Source organism: Hirundo rustica, chromosome 1 (assembly GCF_015227805.2).
Source record: "Hirundo rustica isolate bHirRus1 chromosome 1, bHirRus1.pri.v3, whole genome shotgun sequence".
Taxonomy (NCBI): Eukaryota; Metazoa; Chordata; class Aves; order Passeriformes; family Hirundinidae; genus Hirundo; species Hirundo rustica.
This window is the reverse complement of record NC_053450.1, coordinates 112,745,955-112,768,367: the sequence shown is the minus strand read 5'-3', so window position 1 is coordinate 112,768,367 and position 22,413 is coordinate 112,745,955. Positions and strand designations below refer to the sequence as shown.

Sequence of the window (22,413 nt, the reverse complement as noted above, 5' to 3'; positions counted from 1 at the left end):
GCCCGCTGCCTACACTGAGTCTTAAGCCAGTAAAACATTGATGTGGGTATAAGATTTTAGGTATGTGAATAACTGATTGAAATGTGTTAAATGCCTGTATGAGTGCTGTGCAGGCTCAGAACCTTCTCTGAAGTCAAACTTATAAAATAAAAGGGATTCGTTCTATGGGTTATTTTTACAACTTCCTTCTCCCTCCCCTTTCATTTTCTCAAAGGGGAAGGCTTTGCATGGATCATTTTTGATCTCTTTGAATAGATATGAGATTTCGAGTTCCAAGCTGACCTGAGAATAGAAGTAATGAAAAAAAAATATTGCTTGGGTTGACTCCAAGAGAAATTTGGTTTACTCTTTCAGCAAAACAAAAAAGAAATGCTCACATATATAATTTTCTTCTCTCCTTCTGTCATTAATAGATATAATGTGGATTTTGGAATACGTAAATACTTGATTTATCAGAAGAACCTATAAGCCTTACAGATTTTTCATCTTCCTAAAAAGATCCTTCAGCTTTTTTTTTTTTTTTCCTACTTAATAAATTAAAACAAGGTACATTGTCAAAAGGAATGGGATTTTTACCTAAATATGCATTTTGCTTAAAGCTGTCAAAAGTAATATGCTGATGTATGTAAATTCTTGTGTTTGTTCAGAACTGATCTGACAAAAATCTCCCAATTGAGTTAAATCTGCATTTCCTCTGTGGGGAAAAATAAGTTTGAATCAAAACATCACACTCATTTCTCCCATGGAAAATTATTTCACTAGCTGATGTATGGTCTTTTGTTTGTGCTAAGTAAGCAAGGAGGCTGTGAATGTCACTTTGTTGAGAAAGAGAGATTATTTGGGATATGACAATAAAGAAATTCAGTCAGAAGTGGCTATTTTTATGAGCACTCATCCATTACACTGATCTTTGTTGAAAAGCTGAAAGATGGCAATAAACAGACTAAATACCAAGTTGCATAAGATATATTAACTTTTCTGATAGAGCAAATACAAATCTATCTCTATACCTATATTATCTTTGCTGCTGAAACAGGGAGAAAAATATCACTATTTAACAAGAAGAATACATAAAGATAGCTTTCCTCTTCCAGTACTGGGGAAGTTAATCTAAATCAGCTAAAAAAGAATATATGCTTGTCATCTGTCCAGTGCTGACAATAACAATGCCACGAGTTCAGTTGCAAGTTAACACCAGGGGAACAATGTATTTAGAGCCTAGAACGGCAACTGTCAGCATTCATCTATTAAATCCAAAATTATTTTGGCTTTATTACAAAACACAAAGTGAAACTAAAAATAACAAATGTAGCTGGCTTTGCCAGTTCCTTGCAGAAACATTTTTTCACCTAATTAAAAGAACCTCTCCCACTAGCCCATAAATAACTCAGCTCTGGACACTTTTCCAATGACTACAGTGCAACACTTGTGATTATGTGCTGAAGGAATCACAAGCTGTGAGCTGGTTGTGCTCATACTTTGATTCAGCAGGTAGGTAGGTGACTGTGTGCTCCTGTCAGCACAGAAATGTGCATGTCTACAACTCAGTAGTCAATCTGCAGCTCTTTGGCGTGGTGGCACCAAACTAATAGCGTAAGGTGAGTTTTCCCTCCTGTGTGCGTCCATGGCTTACATAAAGCTAGAAGGAAAAGAGGAACAAGTTTGTTTGTCTTGCTCCTCAGTGGAGTTTGTGAAAGTAAGATGTGTGTCTAGATCTAAGGCAAATATTGCAAAACTGCATTTTGAAATGAGAAAAAAAGAACACCCCTTGCAAAGAGAAAAATGAAGGTATTTTGGAAGTAGCAAACAGGAAAGAAAAGCTCTTGTGGTGACAAAAATTCCAGAAAAACTAAAAGAGAAGCTAAATTAAAAAAGAAATATAAGCAGTGCAAACCCATATCCAGCTCAAAACCAGCCCAGAGTTGAGAACTTGGCTGTGACATATCCAAATCTAAGGATCTCTAGCATATGGGAGCAGATTAAAAAGAGCAATCTCATGAGGAGAATGAGTCAGTTGCACTGTGAGATAAAGAAATTCTCAAATCAAATACTGAGTATATCCTTCCGAGACAGAGAAAAAAACCAGCCTGGAGAACCAAGTAAATGGTTCAGTAAGTAACAGAAGTGAGAGGAAAGAAGGGAGAGAAAGATGGAAAAAGGGAAGGAAAGGGATGGGATCAGCGTTGCAGAGGAACATAATGCATGCCTCCATAGGGAGGAAAAGGGCTCTGAAAAACCCCTTTTGTGTGTGGGAAAGCCCCTTCTGCTGGTGAACGCTGTGCCTACCCTGCTGCTGAAAAGTCCCTGGAACAGATGGTACCACGTAGGGCAGATGACTGAGAGGAAAAGTTCATGAGCTTTACTTTAGATTTGGCAATTTAATGCTGGTTCTGTTCCTTTCTTTCCTACAGAGTGTCTTCTACACCACAGTGGCCTCAGTCAGGAACAGCTGGCTCAGGGCAGAGGGAAGCTCTCAGTAATGCCACTTTCTTGCCTGTGTTATTGTAAAGAGTTTTGGAAAAGGTTTGGACACAACCAAGTTGCTGTGGGTGGACAGCCCTGCATTTGAGAACTTGGGGACCAAACTTCAGTAAAGATACAGCTTCCTGGGGAACACTGTGAGGACAAATTCAAAGCCATTTCATCTGCCTCTGAAAATGAAAGAATGGAAAGCAGAATACAGTAGTCCAAATAGAACAGATGCAAAATAGAGTGCAAAACAGACACCATGAAAAATTAGTCAGGGAAAGTAACCAAATAAAATGAGGGAGAAAATGGAAGCAAGGACTGTCACCACAAAAGGCACATGGATACTGCTTCATCTTCCTTTCCCAGCCTTTCCAACTCACTAATGGAGCACATTGCTTTCTGATTCCCTTTTTTCCCACTGTTTCTGACACAATAATGCCATAGACTTATTCAACACTTCATGCATATGCAAAGTTAAGCCCAGCCTCATGAATCATTCACTATACCCATTCACCCTTTTGTGGCAAGGATGGAAAAATCAGCTTACATGTTTGAAGTTCCTAAATGGCACAAACTGGACAATGTCTCGAAGCACAGGCTCGCCCTTGGGAGATCTCAGGATGCCATCATCACCATCCAGCATCTGCATGTCACTAAAATCAGCGTTGCCCACCCCGACGATGATGACTGACATGGGGAGGTGAGAGGCGTGGACGATGGCCTCTCTGGTGTCAGCCATGTCTGTGATGACGCCATCCGTCAGGATCAGCAAGATGAAATATTGCTGAAGTTGTTGGACAAGAAGTGAAAAATAATATCATTAGTTAATATTCCGAAGCTGCTTAACCTTTTAAGTTAAAAAGTATAAAAGTGCTTCGGGTAACTCACTCCTGGACCTTTTTAAAAAGAGCCTTTATATTGACTATATAGAATTTTCCATTCCAAGCTCCTCAGCTATTAATTTCTCCTTTGCAGAGTAATGGGGTCCCTGAAGAGAGCAAAGCATCCATCTTCATATTCTTCATACAGAGCCCCAAAGAGAGGTTTTCTCATTCTCCAGAGGACAGCAAGCAATTTGGTGAGCTTGTCACTTCTTTCCCAAAACTCCAAATCCCACTGAACTAGGATCATGACCTATGACATTTCTTTACTTGGTAATGGTGAAGAGATGCCCTTACTTGGATGCCTTATGAATTGTTAGGCGGATGAAGTAATTTTACAAATGTACATTAATAGGAAAAATGAACAAATCATAGGAATTGTTCATTCTGCATGAGCGATACCAATACTAACACACTAAACATCAGTAATATCTATGTATATACAGTGGTATAAACTCGAAGTGTTCCAATCATCTTGTCCTGCCACGAAAAAAACAAAACATGCAGGGAGAAAATTTCATCTTGCGCATTCATACTATAAATTGTTTTTCAGATAGAAAGAAAGCAACTTAGGTATAGAATGAAGACATTTATGCAGTAGGGTGTATTAGATCAGAAACAACACTGGGAATAGAGTGAGCCACCTCAAAAGTAGGTGGGTATGGAAATTCAAACATAGCAATTCCTAATTTTAGGACTGGGACCCTAAATACTATCAAGGTTTTGGAAACAACAGTGCAGTCATAGAATCATATAAGGGTTTTGACTGGAAGGGACCTTAAAGATCATCTAGGCTGAACAAATGATGAGGCAGGGACACCTTCCACTAGACCAGGTTGCTCAGAGCTCCATCCAACCTGTCCTTGAACACTTCCAGGGATGGGGTAACCTTAGCTTCTCCAGGCAGCCTGGAGTTCCAGTGCCTCACCACTTTCACAGTAAAGAGTATTTTTCTAATATCTAATCTAAAGTTGTCCTCTTTCAGTTTGAAGCCATTAGCCTTTGTTCTGTCACGACCTGCTCTTGTAAGTATCAGTGACAAGCCCAGACTCACAAACTCGTATTTGGTAACTGCTGCCCTAATAGGCCTTAAAAAAGGCCCAACACTTGAAGAAAGCTTGGAGAAAGCTCTAGGCTAGGTGATGAGGCACATGCCAATGCACAGCTCTGGTCTGTACTTAGGCACTTTCCATGCTGCACACATGCACATGCAGTCTGCACAATGTCCCTCTTACATCCTTTACTCCTTTATAGCACTGCTCTTGTAAATGGCTCAGATCTACTCACTCATATATTCCCTCCATTTCTCTTGTTCTCCCTTTCTCCCATTCTGACTTCATGGCAGGATGAAGATAAACTTAATGCATCTCAAAGGCGTACACATTTAAAACATGATCTCTGCGTGTCACTGAGACACACAAAGAAATCACACACAGACAAGAGATTTTCGCAGAGGTTCTTCTGATCCAGCTCCCAGCTGAAAGAGCGGAGAGAAGAGAGCCCCTTTGTTTATTCTTTTACTTTTTATACATTTGTGGGTCTAGCAGAAGATTGGCTTTTTGGGGTTTCCACCCCTCAGCCTCAGTGGCCAGACGAATTGTCAGTTACAATTGTTTTCAGGTTAGAAATATGGAAACAAAAGATAGAGAATGAAAAACAAAGGATTTGTTTATATTACTTCTGTGGGAAAGGTAGAAAACTGCTCTAATATTCTACAGTAACTAAAAGATCTGACTCCATTTATGAAAATCAAAAGGCTAATAAAGAAACTCAGAAAAACCAGGGTAACACTATGTGTAAATCTTTTAGCCAAATCTGTCCTGGGATTTTTATCAGGTGCAGGCTAACAGACCTGTCTTCCAGTTTCTAAAAGGCACAAATTCCTTCATCAGTAATAAGAAGCTGAAATCTTAACATTTTCAAATGAATAGTTGGAAAAGTCTCCTAGGTGAACAGGAAGCTTTTAGTACATCCTCTGCAGGAGATACAAAATTGGGTATTCTGAGTAGGGAATAATTGAACTCATCTCCTGGTACAACCAAGACTTTTAGGGCTTCAATGCTCAAATTTTGTAACCTTAGTAGTGCTGTTTCTATTTCCACAGTGAAGAACTGGGTGTGCTACAGTAAAACAGCCCTAAAAGCAGGAAACAGATCAGGGGAGAAAGAGTTTAAAGCTGTGACAATCAAAGCTATGAAGACTGGATACACTTTTCCATCTGGCACAGGTTTAATCTGCCTTCTCTGAAGGCAGTTAATGAAAACTCTGAAGGCACAATATCCATTAAAAGGCTTTGTTTTGATGGCTTCCAAGATATCCATCATAAAACAAGGAAAAAAGGCAAACACAGGTTATTTCCCTTACCGAGGCCTCCTTGGTGTTGGTCTCCTCTGATGCAGATTTTGCCACTTTCTGGATGATAGGAGCAATGTTTGTCGGTCCATACAGCTGCAGCTTGGGAAGGCAGCTCTGATAAGCCTCCACAACTCCTTGTATTCCTAGCATGAAAAACCAAAGAAACCCAAGCAAACAAACAAAAAATTGTAGCACATTGCCAATATCAGGCTTGTTTAAAATGTAAATGAAAGGGGGGTTCTTAATGAACAAATTTAAAATACTACGTGATTAGCAAGGACTAGCAGCTTCAGATTATTTCCATGATCTGTCTCTAGCTGCCTTGAATCTAGTTTTTAATATATAATTCATTATACCATGCTTCTCCTTCCCAGCGGCTTTTAATGTCTACTTTTCAGGTATGAGCTTGCAATGCCATAGCTCCCATTCTTCTTGGTTTAAGATTATGATAGCTTCCTGATCAACAAGTAAGATTCATGCTGAAAGGCTAGACACACATTAAGAAACACTTCAACACTTCTTTCTCCTCTTCAGATAAATATTTTTTGTTTATCATGGCAGTTGCCAACAAATTTGTCCTTTGTACTTATGCCCTAAAGCTGTTAAGGAATTCAAAACATCTTTTCAAACACCTGACTCCCCTGTGCTAAGAAAGTAATTTTTCAGAGTTAATTTGCGTAATCACTCACAGGTTGCATGTGACTATGACCAAAAGCTGTGAAATCTTGGAAGAAGCAGCAGGATGCTTTGCAGCCTACAGAAAAATGAGCTTTAGCTGAGAAATTTTGTTGGAGAACTAGCTATTTTTGGCTTTTTCATTTCAGGATATATAGTCAGACCAGAGAGCAAAGACTTCTGCTGACACACTTGACAGATCACAGAATGGAAATTGGTATTTTCAATCATTGAGAAGAAGGATTTCTTGAAGTGATGCACATTAGCCTCCCCATTCAGAACTCCCAGCTTACCAGACCTAAAGGATTAGAGGTCTAACGTTGGAAAGAAAGCGATAGACTGAAAAGCTTTAAAAAGGACGCTGAAGAATGAAATTACTTCAGTATGATCCTAAGCCAGTTCCAGTTTTGACTGAGACTCGCTCACTCATGAGATTTTTTTACTCAACCATATTTACAGGATAGATGGGTGCAGACTAACTAACAAATGACAGGGAGTTGTAATTGTTTTACAACTCCTATGAAAAAGTGGTGAAGAGCACGGTTTTGTCTCTTTGGAGACAGCTACAGATATATTTTTCCATTGCGATGACTAAAGGACCTGCTCCAATTATAGCTGTGATTGGCTGAAATGTAAAGTAGTATTACAAAATTTCCCTTGGTAATTCCAGTGACTAAATTACATATTGCAAAACTGTCCTTTTGTTAACTCCCAATTTTAAACTTGCTAAGGATTTCATTACATATACTTAATGATGTTGCATGAAGGCCTCATAAATCTTCCCTAAGATGATATGTTATTTTCTTATGCAGTAAAATAATGTCAGATAAACCTTACTCCCTGCATTCCACAGAGATTTAGTCTTGTCCGTATCAGAAGGTTGCTCTCATCTTAGAAAGAGACAAGTTCTAGAAACATAATTTCTTATTTGCTTTCTCAGATTAATACAATTTAGAAATTTACTGTCCATCCAGTCCTACTCAACAGGATATGTGAGTGCTGTTGAGTAGCTTGCTGTTCTTGTATTCCTTTATCTCAGGCAGAATCAATGTGCATTTTTTTTCACAATGCAACTCTTTACATTTTTATTTGGAATCCACTTGCAGCATCTCCAATGAAATACAGTGCATGCATACAGATACGGGTTTAAGACAGATGTGCAGAAATATTCATTCAAACTAGAGGTTGTTGTCTACTTTCTTCCTCAGATAATAGACTAAGTATTAATTATAAGACTATAAAAGAATTATATTATAAATATACTAAATATAAGACTATAGATACTAAAATTCTCAAGAACGGAAATGGTAACAGGTGAGGATATCCATATTTTATGAATTCCAGTGCTCTTCATCTCAACATACAGTCCCTGTATGTAGAGTAATGCTTCACACTACCTCGTGCCAGCAAAAAAATCTACCCCCACAGTGAAAAGGATTTCATTTCTCTAAGACAGAACAGACACAAACCTTTTATAGTGCATCCAACCGCTGCTTCTTTGTTTAAAACAAGATACTCTTAAGCAATTTTACTTTCTTTTCTGGCAAGTATGCTAGATATTACAAGGTAAAGTTACAAGAGCAGCTCCTTCCTGGTTTTTTAACTCCCTTTCATTTCCATTCTTACATTTAGTTTTGCATACGGAGTGTGGTTTGGACAGTAAATCCCTTGCTTACAGAAGGTTTGTCTGTCCAAACTCTGCTGCTGGCACCACTTAGATGTGGCAGCTTTTTCAATCAAGAAAAATCATTATATAACAATGCCAGTGTGATAAAAGAATTAGCCTTGAAGACAAAAGAAGTAGCAAAGGGCGGAAGCGGGGGAATAAAAAGAAGTGTTCTTTGCGTGGGCTGCTAGAGCTTTTCTCTGTATTTTGCAGAGGGTCACAAATATTGTGCAGTTAGATTGAGAAACAAAGCCCTATTTGAACACTACACACATGAATATATTCTCACCTAATGCTGACCACTATTAACTGTTTTAAATGACATTATAAAATATGATGGTCCAGACAGAATTCTGAGGTCTCTTTTGCTTCCCCACCCCATCCCCACACTGAAGTCTCAAAATCAAGCTGGCTTACACTTCTAGATGCATACATGTAACTTCTGCTTCTTTGGACTCCTTAAAAGCAGTGTAAAAAGCTGTCTGAGCACATCAAACAGCTGTAGGATTTATACCCCATTGCATTTCAAGCGTACAACCTGCAAAGGCTAGGGCAGTCCAGTTCAAGTGCAACAACAAAGCAGGAATGCCCACTGAACCAAAAACAGGTCTTGCATTTAAGATGAGTGAACTCTGAATTCTTTTAATGTCTCTTTCCCTTGAACTGCTTGTCCTCTCTTCTTTTCCTCACTTCATGTCTTTGCATCTTAGTTCTCATCCTGAACATTTGCTGCCCATTTTGCTGCCCATGCCTGAAAGAAAGCCACTACTAAGCCTGAGAAGGGTTAAAAGGTCCTTCTAGCTAAAAGCTAGAAAATTTGAACAGGAAGAGCATTTTGAAATATCCAGTTCAGTATTTGGATGGAAGGAGAAGGAGAAGGGAGAATAACAACCCATGGATTTTAGACAGCAACGATCACCCGAGCAAGACTCTTAACTGTTACCCTGTTTAGAGGTTATTTTCCTGTCATTCTCTTTTACAAAATGTGTGAATTGTGGCAGGAGATTTTAGAAAGATGGCATCAGTCACTGCAGATCTCACTTACAAAAACAAGACATACAGCAACATCTGCTACATAAATCTGTCCTCTGATTACCAAGGATTAATGGCTGTTGGTAAAACATACCAATATCTTACACTGTAGCCTGCTGCATTTGCTCTCAGAAAAGTAGGTTTCTTTCTACTACAATAGTCATCAGCTGCTTCCTTGACGTTGACTTGCAGCAGACTGTAGGTCTGGTCAAAGAACTGGCTCTAAACTGAGGGAATTTTCGATCACAGAGGTTTACAGCCTGCTTTTTCATATCCTGCCCTTCTTAGCAGCACAACCTGTGATGTTGAGGTAGCTGAAGATTTTCAATTAGTTTGGTTCTCAGAAATGCTCGTGATTCCAGGAAGTCCAAGTGCTGAATGTCCACCTACTTTTCAGGAATTGAAGTATGGCACTTTCCAAGATTTCTAAAGTTAAGCTCAATGGTTTGGAGCCTGTCAGGCCCCCAGATCCTAGCTGTCTTCTTTAATAAAAGCACTTTGAATAATACTCAGGTGATACAATAAAAAATGCTCATTTTGCACACAGAAAAACTGTGGCAGTCTGTACTGCTGTGAGAATTACCTGCACATTCTGGGTTGTCTTCGTTGAAATTGATTGCAAAGTCATGAGAGACCTGCAGTTAAATGGAAAGAAAAGAAGACTGTTGTCAGAGAAACTATTCCAAGAAGACTTGTGGTTAAACACTCTTGGCACTTTTTCTGTGGTAAACCTGAGACCTTTCAAGCTTTCAGCCATTAAGTGTGAAATACAGTCGCAGCTGGAGCTCCCCGCTGAACCAAAGTAGCAAAACTGGAATCAAACTTGTCAATAACAACAAAACAAAACAAACAAACAAAAAACAAAAAGGCCCAAAGAAAACCCACCCAAATACATAAGAAATCATATAAACATGGTGTCAGGATTGGGCTATCAATGTTGGGCGTAGAAGAGGAATCTGTTGCTGAGGCCATTTAAATGCCAGCTCTCCCTAGCTCAGCATCTCAGACTGCAGGAGAGAGAAAGCAGGTTGTGATACAGCAGTGACAGCAGAAACTCAGCTCACTTCTGCATCCTGACCTCACTGTGTGAACAGTTCCTCATCTAAGGCCAAGGAGTACTGCGGGAGTAATTCTCCAGGGAAATCAAGAATCCACTGTGGAACAGTAGTGTAAGAAGTGTAAGGAGTCTAAGTTGGTTAAAAAGTTAGATTAGTTTGGGGGGTAATAAATAAAAAAAATCCTGAAGACTCTTGGCTTCCTTGCATGTAGTGAATATTCCAGTCTCTATCTCTCTCTCTCTCAATCTGTCTATCATTAAATCCTACAGAGATGTTTTTTTAAAAGAAATCACTGTGAATACAACAAAGTTGCTGATTTTCTAACAAAACAAAGTATTTTGTCTTTGGTGCCCTAGGAAAATAATACAAGACTTTTGTATGCTTAAATAATGCTAGATGCGGTAAGTCTCCAGGTCCAGAATTCCTCTTTAAGGTTTATTCTAGCCCGCATTTTTCTTTTTCAGATTTCTTTTTACTTCTTTCTTTGATCACTGAAAAGTCTTTATTCCTTTTAATCTCTTTGGCTCTGAAGCCTAGCCTCTTAATTCTGTTTGTCTTAATTCTTCTTGAATGAAAAACCTCAGATTTTGTCTCACAATGCATAATGTGCAAATATATAAAAATAAATAAATAAATAAATAAACATGACTTGCAAAAAATGGATATGGCTGCGAGTTTAGTGGGTAATTTGCATAATTTAAAGTTGAATTTAGGTGTATCATGCCAGATTTAGGAAGGCATTTATATAACTGCAATTATAGACATTTAAAGCTTTATAGATCTCTGTAGGATCTTCAAAAGTGCCACCAGTCCTAGTGATATGGGAAGCAATCTCCTGCACAATGGAACCAGGATTATTTGCAGGAAGAGATTAATTTGTTGGATGTTGCTGTTTCATTTGCTAGTTTAGTCTTGGCAGCAGAGTATGGAAATTGGTCTAAGACTAAGGGACTCGTAGATCAAATGTGTGACTGCAGAGAAGCTTCTGTGAAAGTGAAGTGGTGTAAGTTGGCTAATTACTGCCAAAGAGAGTTATTCATAGAGAAATTGAATTTTCCTGTCATATGCTAGAGTTGCTTACCACAGTGATACCTGCCATTATTAAGAGGTTAAATAAAGCAATACTTCTGTGATGGGAAAGGACTGAAGCAAAACCTCACTGAGAAGCCTGCAGTTGCCTCAGCCCAGCCAGGCTTTCAGCATGTCTACACCAAGCATCAGTCTTAGGGTTTTACATGGTCCATTCAGTCTATCCTACTTGGCCATGGAAGGTAACGGAGGAAGTCACTATTTATGTTCCCCACTGAGCAGCACAGAAGATCAGGGCTGCCAGATACACTTCAGAGGTGCTCCAGAGCCCTGCTGCCTGGCTGCTCTGGATGTCTCTCAGTGCACTTTGCCCAGCTGGTACCTGCCAGTCTCATGACCAGCTGCAGGCCAAAGGTAATTGCTTCTGTCAAGAACTGTTATGGGAGTTTTCACTCATTGATATTTTTTGTTGTTGTTCACTAGCCTTTCTCTTTCCTTTAGGGTCTCTGTACTTTGCGTTATAAAAGCAAGAAGGATGGCAATGCATGTTTATGTACTGCAGACTGATTCTTCCAACACTGTGCCTCTTCAGTGATTTTATTCCTTTATTCCAAATACATTTGAAATTATACCTAAAGGAAAATACAAACCTTTTCAAAAGCTATGAATACAGTATTTTAATCTCACAAGCAAGCATGCTTTGGATGCTTTTGTTGCCATACCTCTTCCAGAATCACATAATGCAAACAATTTATCTGGTTCAGAGCTATGGCACCCGGGCTATTATTTAAGAAAACTGTAGACAACAGTTCAGGCAAATAAGGAAAGCTGAAATCTAGTCAGTGTGCACAGTGATACAAAAAATAATACTGTCTGAGCATCGGCTGCTATCCTCCTAAAGCAAATGGCCTTCATACATTGTCATCCTGATTTACAAAGAGCAGTGTTAAAATGTACCCTAAAGACAGCACAGGGAACACAATGAATGTGCAGAAGCATTGGCTTATTTCCTATGCTCTCTGAGCAATATATCACCATTTAAACAAGATTTAAGTATAATGCGAAGGAGAGAAGTTCTTTGAGCGGCTCAGTGATGGTTCCCAAACAGGAAATCATCACCCAAGGCAAGACAACAGCAGATAGTTTTTAAGGAAGGCTTCTCCAAATGCTCAGAACTCATCCCCCACTCTGTTAAGCAAAACCAACTGTTCTTAAACCTGCTCCTTTGCTGTCTTCCCTGTGGTGACCAGAACTCAAGATTGTCCAAACCAGCAGAGACTTCAGACATAACATCACATACTGAAAGCCTTACTAAACTTGGGCTGCTACCTCATAGGATTCCATATAAAGATCATCCATGTCAAAAGGTGGTTTGGATCAAACATTCAATGGTTTTGCTTTCTAAACAGTGCAAAGTGATGAGTTTCTCTCCTTTTTTTTTTCCTTTTTTTTTTTTTTTTTCTTTTTCGAACTGAACGTGCAGGGACTTTGTGACTGAAGGGCAAACCATGCTGATGACAAAGAACCAAAGCTGGTTTAGTCAATGGCATCTTTCTGATATTGAATGACACAGCCCAAGAATGACACTCCCAGAACTGATAAACTAATGACAAAAAGGAGGCAAAATTTGAACACCCAAGATCCTGTAGCCTGAGAAGTCCTCAGGGGAAAAAAGAAGACACTTGGCTGTTCAGAAGCAGGCATGTTTATGTAATTGATTAGGGTGGTTTGTATTACGGATTGATCTAACAGTCAGGAAATTCTGGACTCTGTCAAGACACACAAATGCTGAAGGATTGCTTTACATCAGTACCTGGCATAGAGAACTTTGCCAAGAACTGCAGACCATGGTCGGTGGTAGAAGTCAGCACATTAAGGCATGTCCTCACAAAACCCTGAGTGTGTCACAGACCCTGGACTAAGTTTCAAATATGAAGCTGACCCTCTGCTCAGGCCACCTCTCCTCTCTTAATATTGATCTGTAAAATCAATCCATAACAGGGATGGAGAGAGGAATGCTGAACGCTGAGGTGATTACATGGCATCAGCCTGGTGTCACTTGGGCTGCTGCACAGAGCTGCATTTCAAGCCTGTAGCTAAAGACATTCACTTGCACTTGGCTGTTTTAATCTTTTCCCTCTGCAGGGCTCCAGATACATTCTTTAGCAGATACCATCATAGAGGTGGGATTATTAAACCACCGCTGTCCAGGAACTTTCTACACCAGGAACATACTATTTCACAGGTAATTACTTCTAGGTTTTTAACAAGCAAATTAACTAACTCTGCCATACATTATGATATAGATTACAGTGACAGCATTTCTAAGGATTTGAAAATCACATAAACAGTACAGAATAGAATATTTTTGCTAAGACAGGTTACAGGCATGTTTTATTTTACCACTGTACAATGTCTCCACTGTCTGTACATAGAGTGGCAAACACCTGCAGTTCTCCATCAATGTGATAGCACCCATGAGACTCTTGGAAGAATCACAATGATACTTCCACATGCTTATGGCCACTTCTGTAGAAAAATCACATTGATTTAACATAGCAAGTAGCTTATTTCCCTTATATGGGGATTTGATGAAACTCATCCTATAGCACGGACGTTGCTAAAAATATTTCTAATTTAGGCTGAAAGGAAAGGAGAATTTCCTAATTGATGAGAATTTTTTGAGATTTCTTAAAAAAATTTTATCAATTCAGATAGAAACATCAAATCACAAACATAAGTCCTACCTTGGAAACTGAAAAATAATAAATCTCCCAACATTGATGAAGAAAGTTGATGGAAAGCTTTTGAACTGTGCAAAGGCATTTTATTTAAGTTTCATTGAAACTTGTTATTCTAGTTTGGCCTACACATTTTAAATGCCTTTAACTGAATTTCCATTTTTAAAAAATAAGAAGCTGTGGTTTTTAATTATTTCCAAATGCTGAATATGGATGCCTGAATTCTGAAAATTAGTAATCCTTTTTTCCCCCCTCTCTAGATTGTCGAATTCACTTAAATTAACCTCCATGTCCCAAATAGCTCCAGCTTTCCTCTATGATGGTACTAGGTGATGGTACTAGGACTATTTGACAAACAATCTGAAAAATTCAAATGTTTAGGAATGCTTTCTTAATAATTTTAATAGCGATTGTCAAAAGTCCATGAGCAATAGACGTATGCAAGTGTAAGTGCCAAAATGCAGCATGTTGGACACTTACCTGTGAATAAATTGAACGCTATTAAGCCACTGCCAGTCAGAAAACTAACTATGAAATGCCTGCATATTTTGCAAAAGCTTAAGACACTAATGAATTTCAAGTACTCTTGGTCAAAAGCTATTATTTTCAGAATGCTCATTAATCAAATAGTTTGGGTGACGGACAGCTTGTGTTTCTCGCTAAGATACGTTGTACACATTTCTGCTTGGCAAAGCTGGGCCATTTATTTTCCTTTATACTTCATTTTTGTGCATGCTGCCCAAGTTTCCATGTCTAAACCCAACTTGCATGGATAAGGAGACTAATTCTGTTTTGTCCCTTGGTCTGTTACACATCCTTTTTCGGTCAGGTTTGCATATATTTTAGCCATCAATCTCCTGAAAAGTGCAGGAATCATAAAGACCACAGCACTTCTCAAGTCCCTCACCTGTCCCACAGACCAGTGCAGGTTAGGGTTGCAAAGATTCTGCACCCTGTCTGTAACTGCAGTGAGTCTGTCTCCAGCAGACATTCACGGCAGAAGCAGGGAATGAAGCTCTCACTAAAAATGCAGAAATAACCAGGGTTTTCTTAAAACAAACGGCAAGTTGTTTAGTACCTATTCAGGTGTCAGCCCGCAATTCTTCTTTAGGAAATAGGCCTTCATTAGTGGCAATCCGCCTGTCACGGGGCTGACACAATTTGAACTTGCTTTTCGTTTTAACCGTAAGCTTTGTGCTGCTATGTGCTTTTCCAGCTCCTTTGAGCCCTGCCTGCTAAGGAGTCAGTGTGTGTGGTTTGCTTTTTTCCTCCTCTTCACTGTGACCTTTCACAGCCGTGTCTGAATCCATATTATCTACCACCTCTTCACTTTACCCCAGACTTTTCAGATGCTTCCTTTCATTGTAAAAAACCCCCCAACATTCTGCAAGTTTTGTATGATAGAAAGTCGCAAGGGAAATATTTCTCTCAGAGGTTTACTTAGATCAAGGAACAGGGTGATGTGTTTGTCAGGTTTTGGTGGAAGAAGATCACATTGTTGAATATTAGATGAAAGATCTCTAGACTGATGAGGAATGATATATATGGCATGTCTTGCTTCTTTCACTCCCACCGATTCCTTATGCCACTAAGAAACTGCTGGTTTTACTGACAGCTCAAGTGTGTCAATTGAAGCTGCAATGAGGGAAAATAAAGTCAACACAACATAGCAGTGTGCTCTTGAAATGGAAATTCTGTAGAAAACATAAATAAAAGCAAGATTTAAAGGGCACAACATCAAGAGATTTATGAAGAGCCTACAGAGGTAGACACTGACACTTGAGGAAGGAAGCTATGTTGTTCAGGTTTTATGGGGGCTCCATGGTTACTTAGGAACCCTTGGCAGTGGGAGTAATTTCTTCCATAGCCCTAGCAATTTGTTGTCTTCTGACAGAAATAAAAGACCAGATGCTGGAGTGCAGAGACCAACATGCTATGAGCAGGTTAGATCCCTTCATTAGGACTGGAGGCTTGAAAACAGACACTCTAAATTAATGAGAAGCTGATTTATCCACATGATGGGGTCAGAACTTAGAAGTTCTCATAATAATTCAACTGAAATTTGAAGATATAAATTGTTACAGTAGTGGCACTGCTCTCCTGTAGTAAAACAAATGTATGCTATGTATGACTTGTAGTACCTGTGACTGAAAACAAGAAATTATTTGAATAGCATGAGATCTGCACTGTTGCTGTGGTGTCTAGAGCGTGACTGTATTTTTGCAGCAGGAAATAGGAGGTTAAGGAAGAAACTTGGGAGCACTTTTTTCTATAGTCTCTGTTAACTTTTAATTTTATCTGTTTGTTCTCCATTTCCTATGCATCTTTGCTATGTTCCACATCAGGCACTAATCACTGTTGGCTTTGAATTAACTTCATACCAGTGTAGACTAAATTACTGGAGGATTTTCAGGGTTATTGGTCTTGACTTAATAATGCATCATGATGAAGCTGACTCTTCACTCTTAAAGGATGTATCTTTCAGAAGTGCAGTCAAAACCAAGCAGGGACTCAAAAATATTGATATAGTTTGTTTTAAGAAGCCAGATACTTTTATGGGCTGTGTGGAGTATCACAGGGAGGGACTGAACAATAGCACAGATGACTCCTCATGCAGTTCCAGCTGGATGTGCCCATGACAAGACACCAAGCCGACTGTTTGTCCCCATCTGTTGCACAGAAGAGTTAGTCCCCTGCAATGTTGTTCTTGTCTTCTTCAAAGTTTTATTATGTTTGTTAGCTGATGTCATGTCGTTTTGTCTTTGCCACTTTCTGTCACAAGTTTCCATAGCAGAGATTAAAGATGTTGTTCTGGCCTTCACCTGCATTTCCATTTACTTTAGGACTTGTTTTATTTAGTAACACATTTGTAACCCACAAGCAAGCGGCCCCATCTTCTGAAGTTTACCCTTACTTTTCCTGAACTTTTCAAAATCTGAAGGTCCTGAGTCACATTAATTTTCATGCTTTGAGAAGTTAGCAATAGACAGACTGTTCAGGAGAGCTCATGCTACAGGATAAGACTCTTCATTCATGCTTGGACTACTAAGTTCTCTGAGTTTCTTAAGGGTATTTGTCAGGAAATTATCCAAACACTAATTCTGCCAAAGCGGAAAATCAATTGGTGTTGGTGATTGCAGGAATATCTGGTTACACAGACCCATGAACTTACCTTCTGTCAAGACATCAAGCTGTTTCCCAGCTAGCACCTGAAATGTGCTCCCACAATCAGGTGAGAAGGATGATACTGGAGTCTAACAAAACTGGTATGTTGCCAATAGGCTCATGTGATCTGAAGCATCAGTGCTACCAGATGATTATTTTGGCTGAGAAGAGCAGCTTTGTGCTGGGATCTTTTTTATACTTCTGTCACCAGGAAACCTCTGAAAAGACTTCAGGTGACACTTCAGGTGACCTTCCTTCAAGCAGTCCTTAGATAAGGACGGCTCTCTACGACTAGCAAAGTTGTGAGTTTTCACACATGCACAGGTGGTCACCTCGCAGACGATGGAGCAACCAGGTCCTGACACACCACCTTAAATAGCAGTGATGGTTGTCACCTGCTGCAGTTGGAACAAACATACAACAGACACAGATGTTCTGAGCTCATAATACCACATTAAATTGTACATCAAAGCTCTGGAAGCTGTCTCTGACTTCGGAAGGCATTAACACTGGTGTTTCCCTTGAGGAACAAAGCAAGACAGAACACCTTGCCAGGCACAGACAAGCTTAGACAGCAATGTTGTTAAAACATACATTAACTTACCTGAGGCATCTGATTGCAAGACATGTATCAAATTTGCTGTACATCAGTACTGTTATTCTTCTGAAGGTATCAAACCTACAAGCCATGAGGAACACACTGGTGCATTTTTTTTTTTTTTTTTTCATCTGCTGAGTCATGTCTTACAACGCTGAATGCACACAACCCCTCTCAGAAATTCTTACCTGGCTAGTGTTCACCTCCCTACCTGAGCCACAGCCCAGAGACACAACCCAGAGCAGGGCACGCAGGGATACTGGATGAAGTCTGCATGATTAGATGGCTAATACTTCTCCTTTCCATGCAGTATCAGAGTTGCAGAGTCCCCAGATTTTGGTTACTTATCTATGCAGAATTGATTTTCTGCCCACACAACCTCTGTGAAACAAAGGATTTGAATTTCTATTTATTTCTTCTTGGGCCTTTGTCTGTTGGATGCTCCTTCTTTTACTTCACTGTCTTCACTCCAACCCTACCAGATGGCATATTTATGCTCACAATTGCAGCGTCACTGCAGATCACTCTTTTTTGTTGTTGTTGTTTATAAATACCACTTCTCTCTGGCACGGCTTTCTCTGCCTGGTATTGACCGTGTCTACCAAGACACAGAAATTTGCCACAGAGCAAAATTCTTCTCAAGTCTTTATTTCCAGGAAGATGTTTGAAAAGGGATGTACAAAACATCATTTCTCCTCTTAGCATCCACTAGCAAAGCTTTGCCAATACCATAAAATATTTCGGGTGTTGTCAAACAATTTTTTTAAGTCTAGCCCTGCCTGGTTTCTGGTTTCAGTGAGTTATCCCCTGGGTGAGAAAGCCAGATGGAAGAAAACAAGCGGAGGAGTTGTTCCCATTTGCCACTGCCCTACCTTTCACCATTTCTCCCTTATTTTGTGCCTCATAACTCAATGAAATTAGAAAATTACACTTAGGCACCTACTTTGTATTCTGGGGGTATTCTTGCTCCAAATCCAAAGGCTGGGAACATTTTGTCACTGGAAAAGAATGAAAAAATATAAGAGTACCCATAGAGAAATATTGTCACAATAAGCATTTATTCCTCTGTATGCATTAATGAGAAATGCAAAGCAGTACAACAGCACAAAAAATGGCTTTTAAGTCGAGTGATGGCAGACTAGAAGGGTACTGGATTGGAGAAGTAGGGTTGTGTGCTGAACAGATTGGGAGGGGTGTTATGGAAGCTTTTTCAGGTGAGCTCCTATTATATGTGGGCAGTTAAAATCACTTGGAGAATACTGAGAGATCAGGATGTCTTGTACTTCCCCCACAAATGCAATACAAGTCTGTATTACCCACTCTTTTGCATTACCTGGCTGAAGGAAGAGAGTTTGTTGAACAGCCTGTAACGACATTTATTTCATACAAATGTGGATGTGCTCCCCCAGGTCAGAAAATGGGTCTAGTGAAGATATGACTTGGATTAAAAGTGTTTACAAATTTGGGTTCTTACAGTTGTCTGGTTTCTCAAAAGTGACTTCCTAAAATATCTGAAAGGGGCAATTTCATGCTGCCAATCCTGCAGCTTTCCACCTGCCTCTTTAATAGTTCCTCTAAAACATGAGATTATTTTAATTAGATTGACTGATAATCTGCCAAAATGCCTTGGCATGGTCAGCTTGCTTTCAGACACTACAGTGAGGTTATTCTACCCCAGTTAGATCTGCAAGAGGAAAAAATACCTGATTCAGAGAACTTGGAAACTTCAATGCTCTTAATACCCTTTCAGAAATGCAAGAATGTCTCACACAGCCCACATGCTGTCAAGCTGCCTCTTCCCAGATGGCAAAGTGGAAAACAACAAACTGCAAGGAATGTCTTGTCCCTGAGTCAGCAAAGCACTTGATCATATACTTGAGGTCAACAATTCTCTCAAACATATGTTTAATTCCAGACATATCCTGAAGTCTCACCGATGTCACTGAACTGTACTCCAATCCTCTGATGAAAAAGACTAGGTTTACCCTTGTCTACTTACAGGGTTTCACGGCCCTTGGAAAAGTTGAGTTCCAACCACCATGATTGGAACTTTTAAAAATTCCCAGGAGAGGCCAGCAGCTTCAATATTTTTTGGTGTAGTTCAAGAGATGGTCACTCCAAGTATCACCTGAATAATTCACATCCCAGACATACTCCAAAAAGATAACAGCACCCATTAAAGCTGCTCAGTTCTTTTGTCTGGCATAGGCTGCTAAAGGCACCATGATATTTCTGATACAACCTAAAGAAAAACTGAAAGAAAGCAGAACTGTGTCCCCTCTGCTGCATAAATCTTGGGAGCACAGTTCTGTGTACCATATGTTACACCGTGTGACAACGGATCTTGGAAAGGAAGACTAACATCATTTGCATGGTAATGAAACATCTTTTTCCCAAGAGATGTCAGAAAGGAAGCAGCTGCTGACATTCGATGCTAACTGCCTGCTGATAGCATTCTCTTTGATTGAACACTTCTGGAAGCGGGAAAGCCCTTACAAACGGATGCAGAGAATTCAGGCATACACTTTGAGGGCAAGAAAGAAGAAACCATTAGAAAAGAATCCAAGAGCGGGGAAAAAACCCCAAATCTTGTTTTACATCAATGATTAAGCATGGCTGGATTAGAAAATTGAATTATGGAGCTGCAGTTGATTGATTTGGGGCAAGAACAAAAACTAAAAAAGAATTTTATTTAGAATTTTACTTAGGTAGAATATAAGTGTCTAAGTTCAATGTTGGCAGCAATTACACAACTGGGAGATGCCTGAACCCATCCAGTGGCTGAAATCTACTGCAATGTTTCTGGAGTGTAAACAAGTGTAGGCACTCTGGTATCCACAGCTCCATCTTCTCCTCTGCAGCTATTCAGAGACAGCCATAAGTCATATCTCCAGCAGCCTGGATGCTCCTTCTGATGGAGAGACTCCTACATTCCCAGTCACACAGTGGCACAGCCCCCACTGTAATTCTGCACCCAGAATACCTTACCTCTGCAGTCAGGACACTTGTCTTTATGTTTAAATCTCCCACATCTCCTTTTTGGGTAAGTACAGCAATTACATTGTGAAAGAGTAAAGGAGGATCATGCACCCCCTCAGGATGGGGCTCCATATGGCTGCTTTTTAGAGGGAAGTGCATGAACTCTGGAGAGGAGGGGTGTCCTGGGGTCTTCTGTGCTAAGTACTTTCTGCTGTGTCAGCCAGAACAGCTCCACAGTCTCATTAGGCAGCTCACCAAAATTTAGGTCCATACCTCTGGTAATCTGATTCAAGCTGCTGGAACCAAGAAATAAACTCTCACGTGCTATCGGAGATTGATTTTTAAGGTAAGAAGGGAATCTTTTGACACTCATGACATCTCTTGCGTGAAAAAGATCATCATGTTATCCCCTGACCACACCTCAAAAATGCAGCTGATAGCTTTCAGAATAAAAATAAAGTTTAGATGTATGGAACACTTTTCTTTCTATCACACAAAACAAAGTGTTTAGCGGATATAAAGGTCTCACTCTTTAGTGAGTGAGCAGTTGAATGGCTTAGTGGTGTTTTGTAATATAACCCCCTTGAGTCTTCCCATCCACCCCTCGCTTTATCATATGAGAAACAAATCCAACAGCTGAGCCTGCTGCCCTCATTCTGCTCGTCCTGCACTACTGAGACACAGCAGGGAAAAAGTGACCCAGAAGGGCAGAAAAGAACTCTCTCACTTCCAGTTTAATACTTCACGCTCTGGAGGCGTGAGAGAGCTGCTCTGAAAGACCTAGGGCTGTCATGGCAGCATGCAGAAGAAAGCAGAGCAGCTTCCCAGCTTCTGGAAGCTATGTCAAGGGTTAGGCCATCCAGGGACTTAAACTACAGTGAGAAAATGAAAAGAAGGTTTTCTCCTGCCTCAGGGATGAATCACATGCACCAGAGACTCCAGGCCTGTTTCCTAGCCTGGCATTTCAGTAGGAAAGGGATCTGCTCTAATGACTTTTCTTCCTTTGTAATTTAAACCCACTCACAAGAAGAAAAGTGAGAACCGGTTTTCTTTTTCTTCCTAGTGCTTGCTCAGACATTTGGGTGTTGTTTATAGCAGGAAATAGGCCTGTGACCCTATTGCTGAAGGAATGGGACATGGCCACAGACACAATCTGTGGGCACCCTCCCTGGTGCAGCACTGGCTCCTGCCAACCAGCGCCATCAGAAACTTCCCAGGGACAGCCCTGGGTCCAGCTGTGCCTGACACCGCTCCCAAATGCAGTTCAGGCATCACCAGTTTGTGCTGGGAGGAAGAAAGCTGAGACACAAGGACATGGGCAGTGTCGTGTCCTCAGCCTCAGGAACCTCAGGACCTTTGACTTGTTTTGTTTAAAGCTGGCCTGAGTGTCCTTGGCACACAAAGGAAACTGCCTGCACTGTCCTGCTGGAGGCAGACCAATAATGGGAAAGGACGGGAGAGAAAGATGTAACTGGAGAAACAAGCTGAAACTTACAGAATTGAGAAAGAAAAAGAGGGTTGTGATATGGCAGAATGTTTAGAATATTACTCCATCATGTCTACTTCACCTTTTACATTTTTTTTTGTTTTACATAGGCTCCCTTGAAAATTTAAATGTGGCATAACTTTCAAAAAGCTAAAGTACCTGACATGAAGATCAAAAAAGCAAAAGCATCAGACTCTGAAATTTACACCTGTATATTTAAGGACCATGAGTAGTCATGCAAGCGTAGATGTATATGGCTTCTGGCACTTCTTCAGTCAA

General features: G+C 40.0%; 1 protein-coding gene across 5 annotated transcripts in view; it reads right to left on the bottom strand.

The window, feature by feature from the left end:
- CPNE4 (copine 4) overlaps positions 1–22,413 on the bottom strand; it is a 235,802-nt gene that overhangs the window by 4,443 nt on the left and 208,946 nt on the right. For all 5 annotated transcript variants that reach the window (XM_040060835.2, XM_040060843.2, XM_040060859.2 and 2 more), the window contains 4 exons: positions 18,613–18,667; positions 9,662–9,713; positions 5,715–5,848; positions 3,017–3,253 (listed from right to left, as the gene is read on the bottom strand). In XM_040060835.2, coding sequence (XP_039916769.1) covers positions 3,017–3,253; positions 5,715–5,848; positions 9,662–9,713; positions 18,613–18,667 — 478 coding nt within the window. The remainder of the gene's footprint in view (positions 1–3,016; positions 3,254–5,714; positions 5,849–9,661; positions 9,714–18,612; positions 18,668–22,413) is intronic.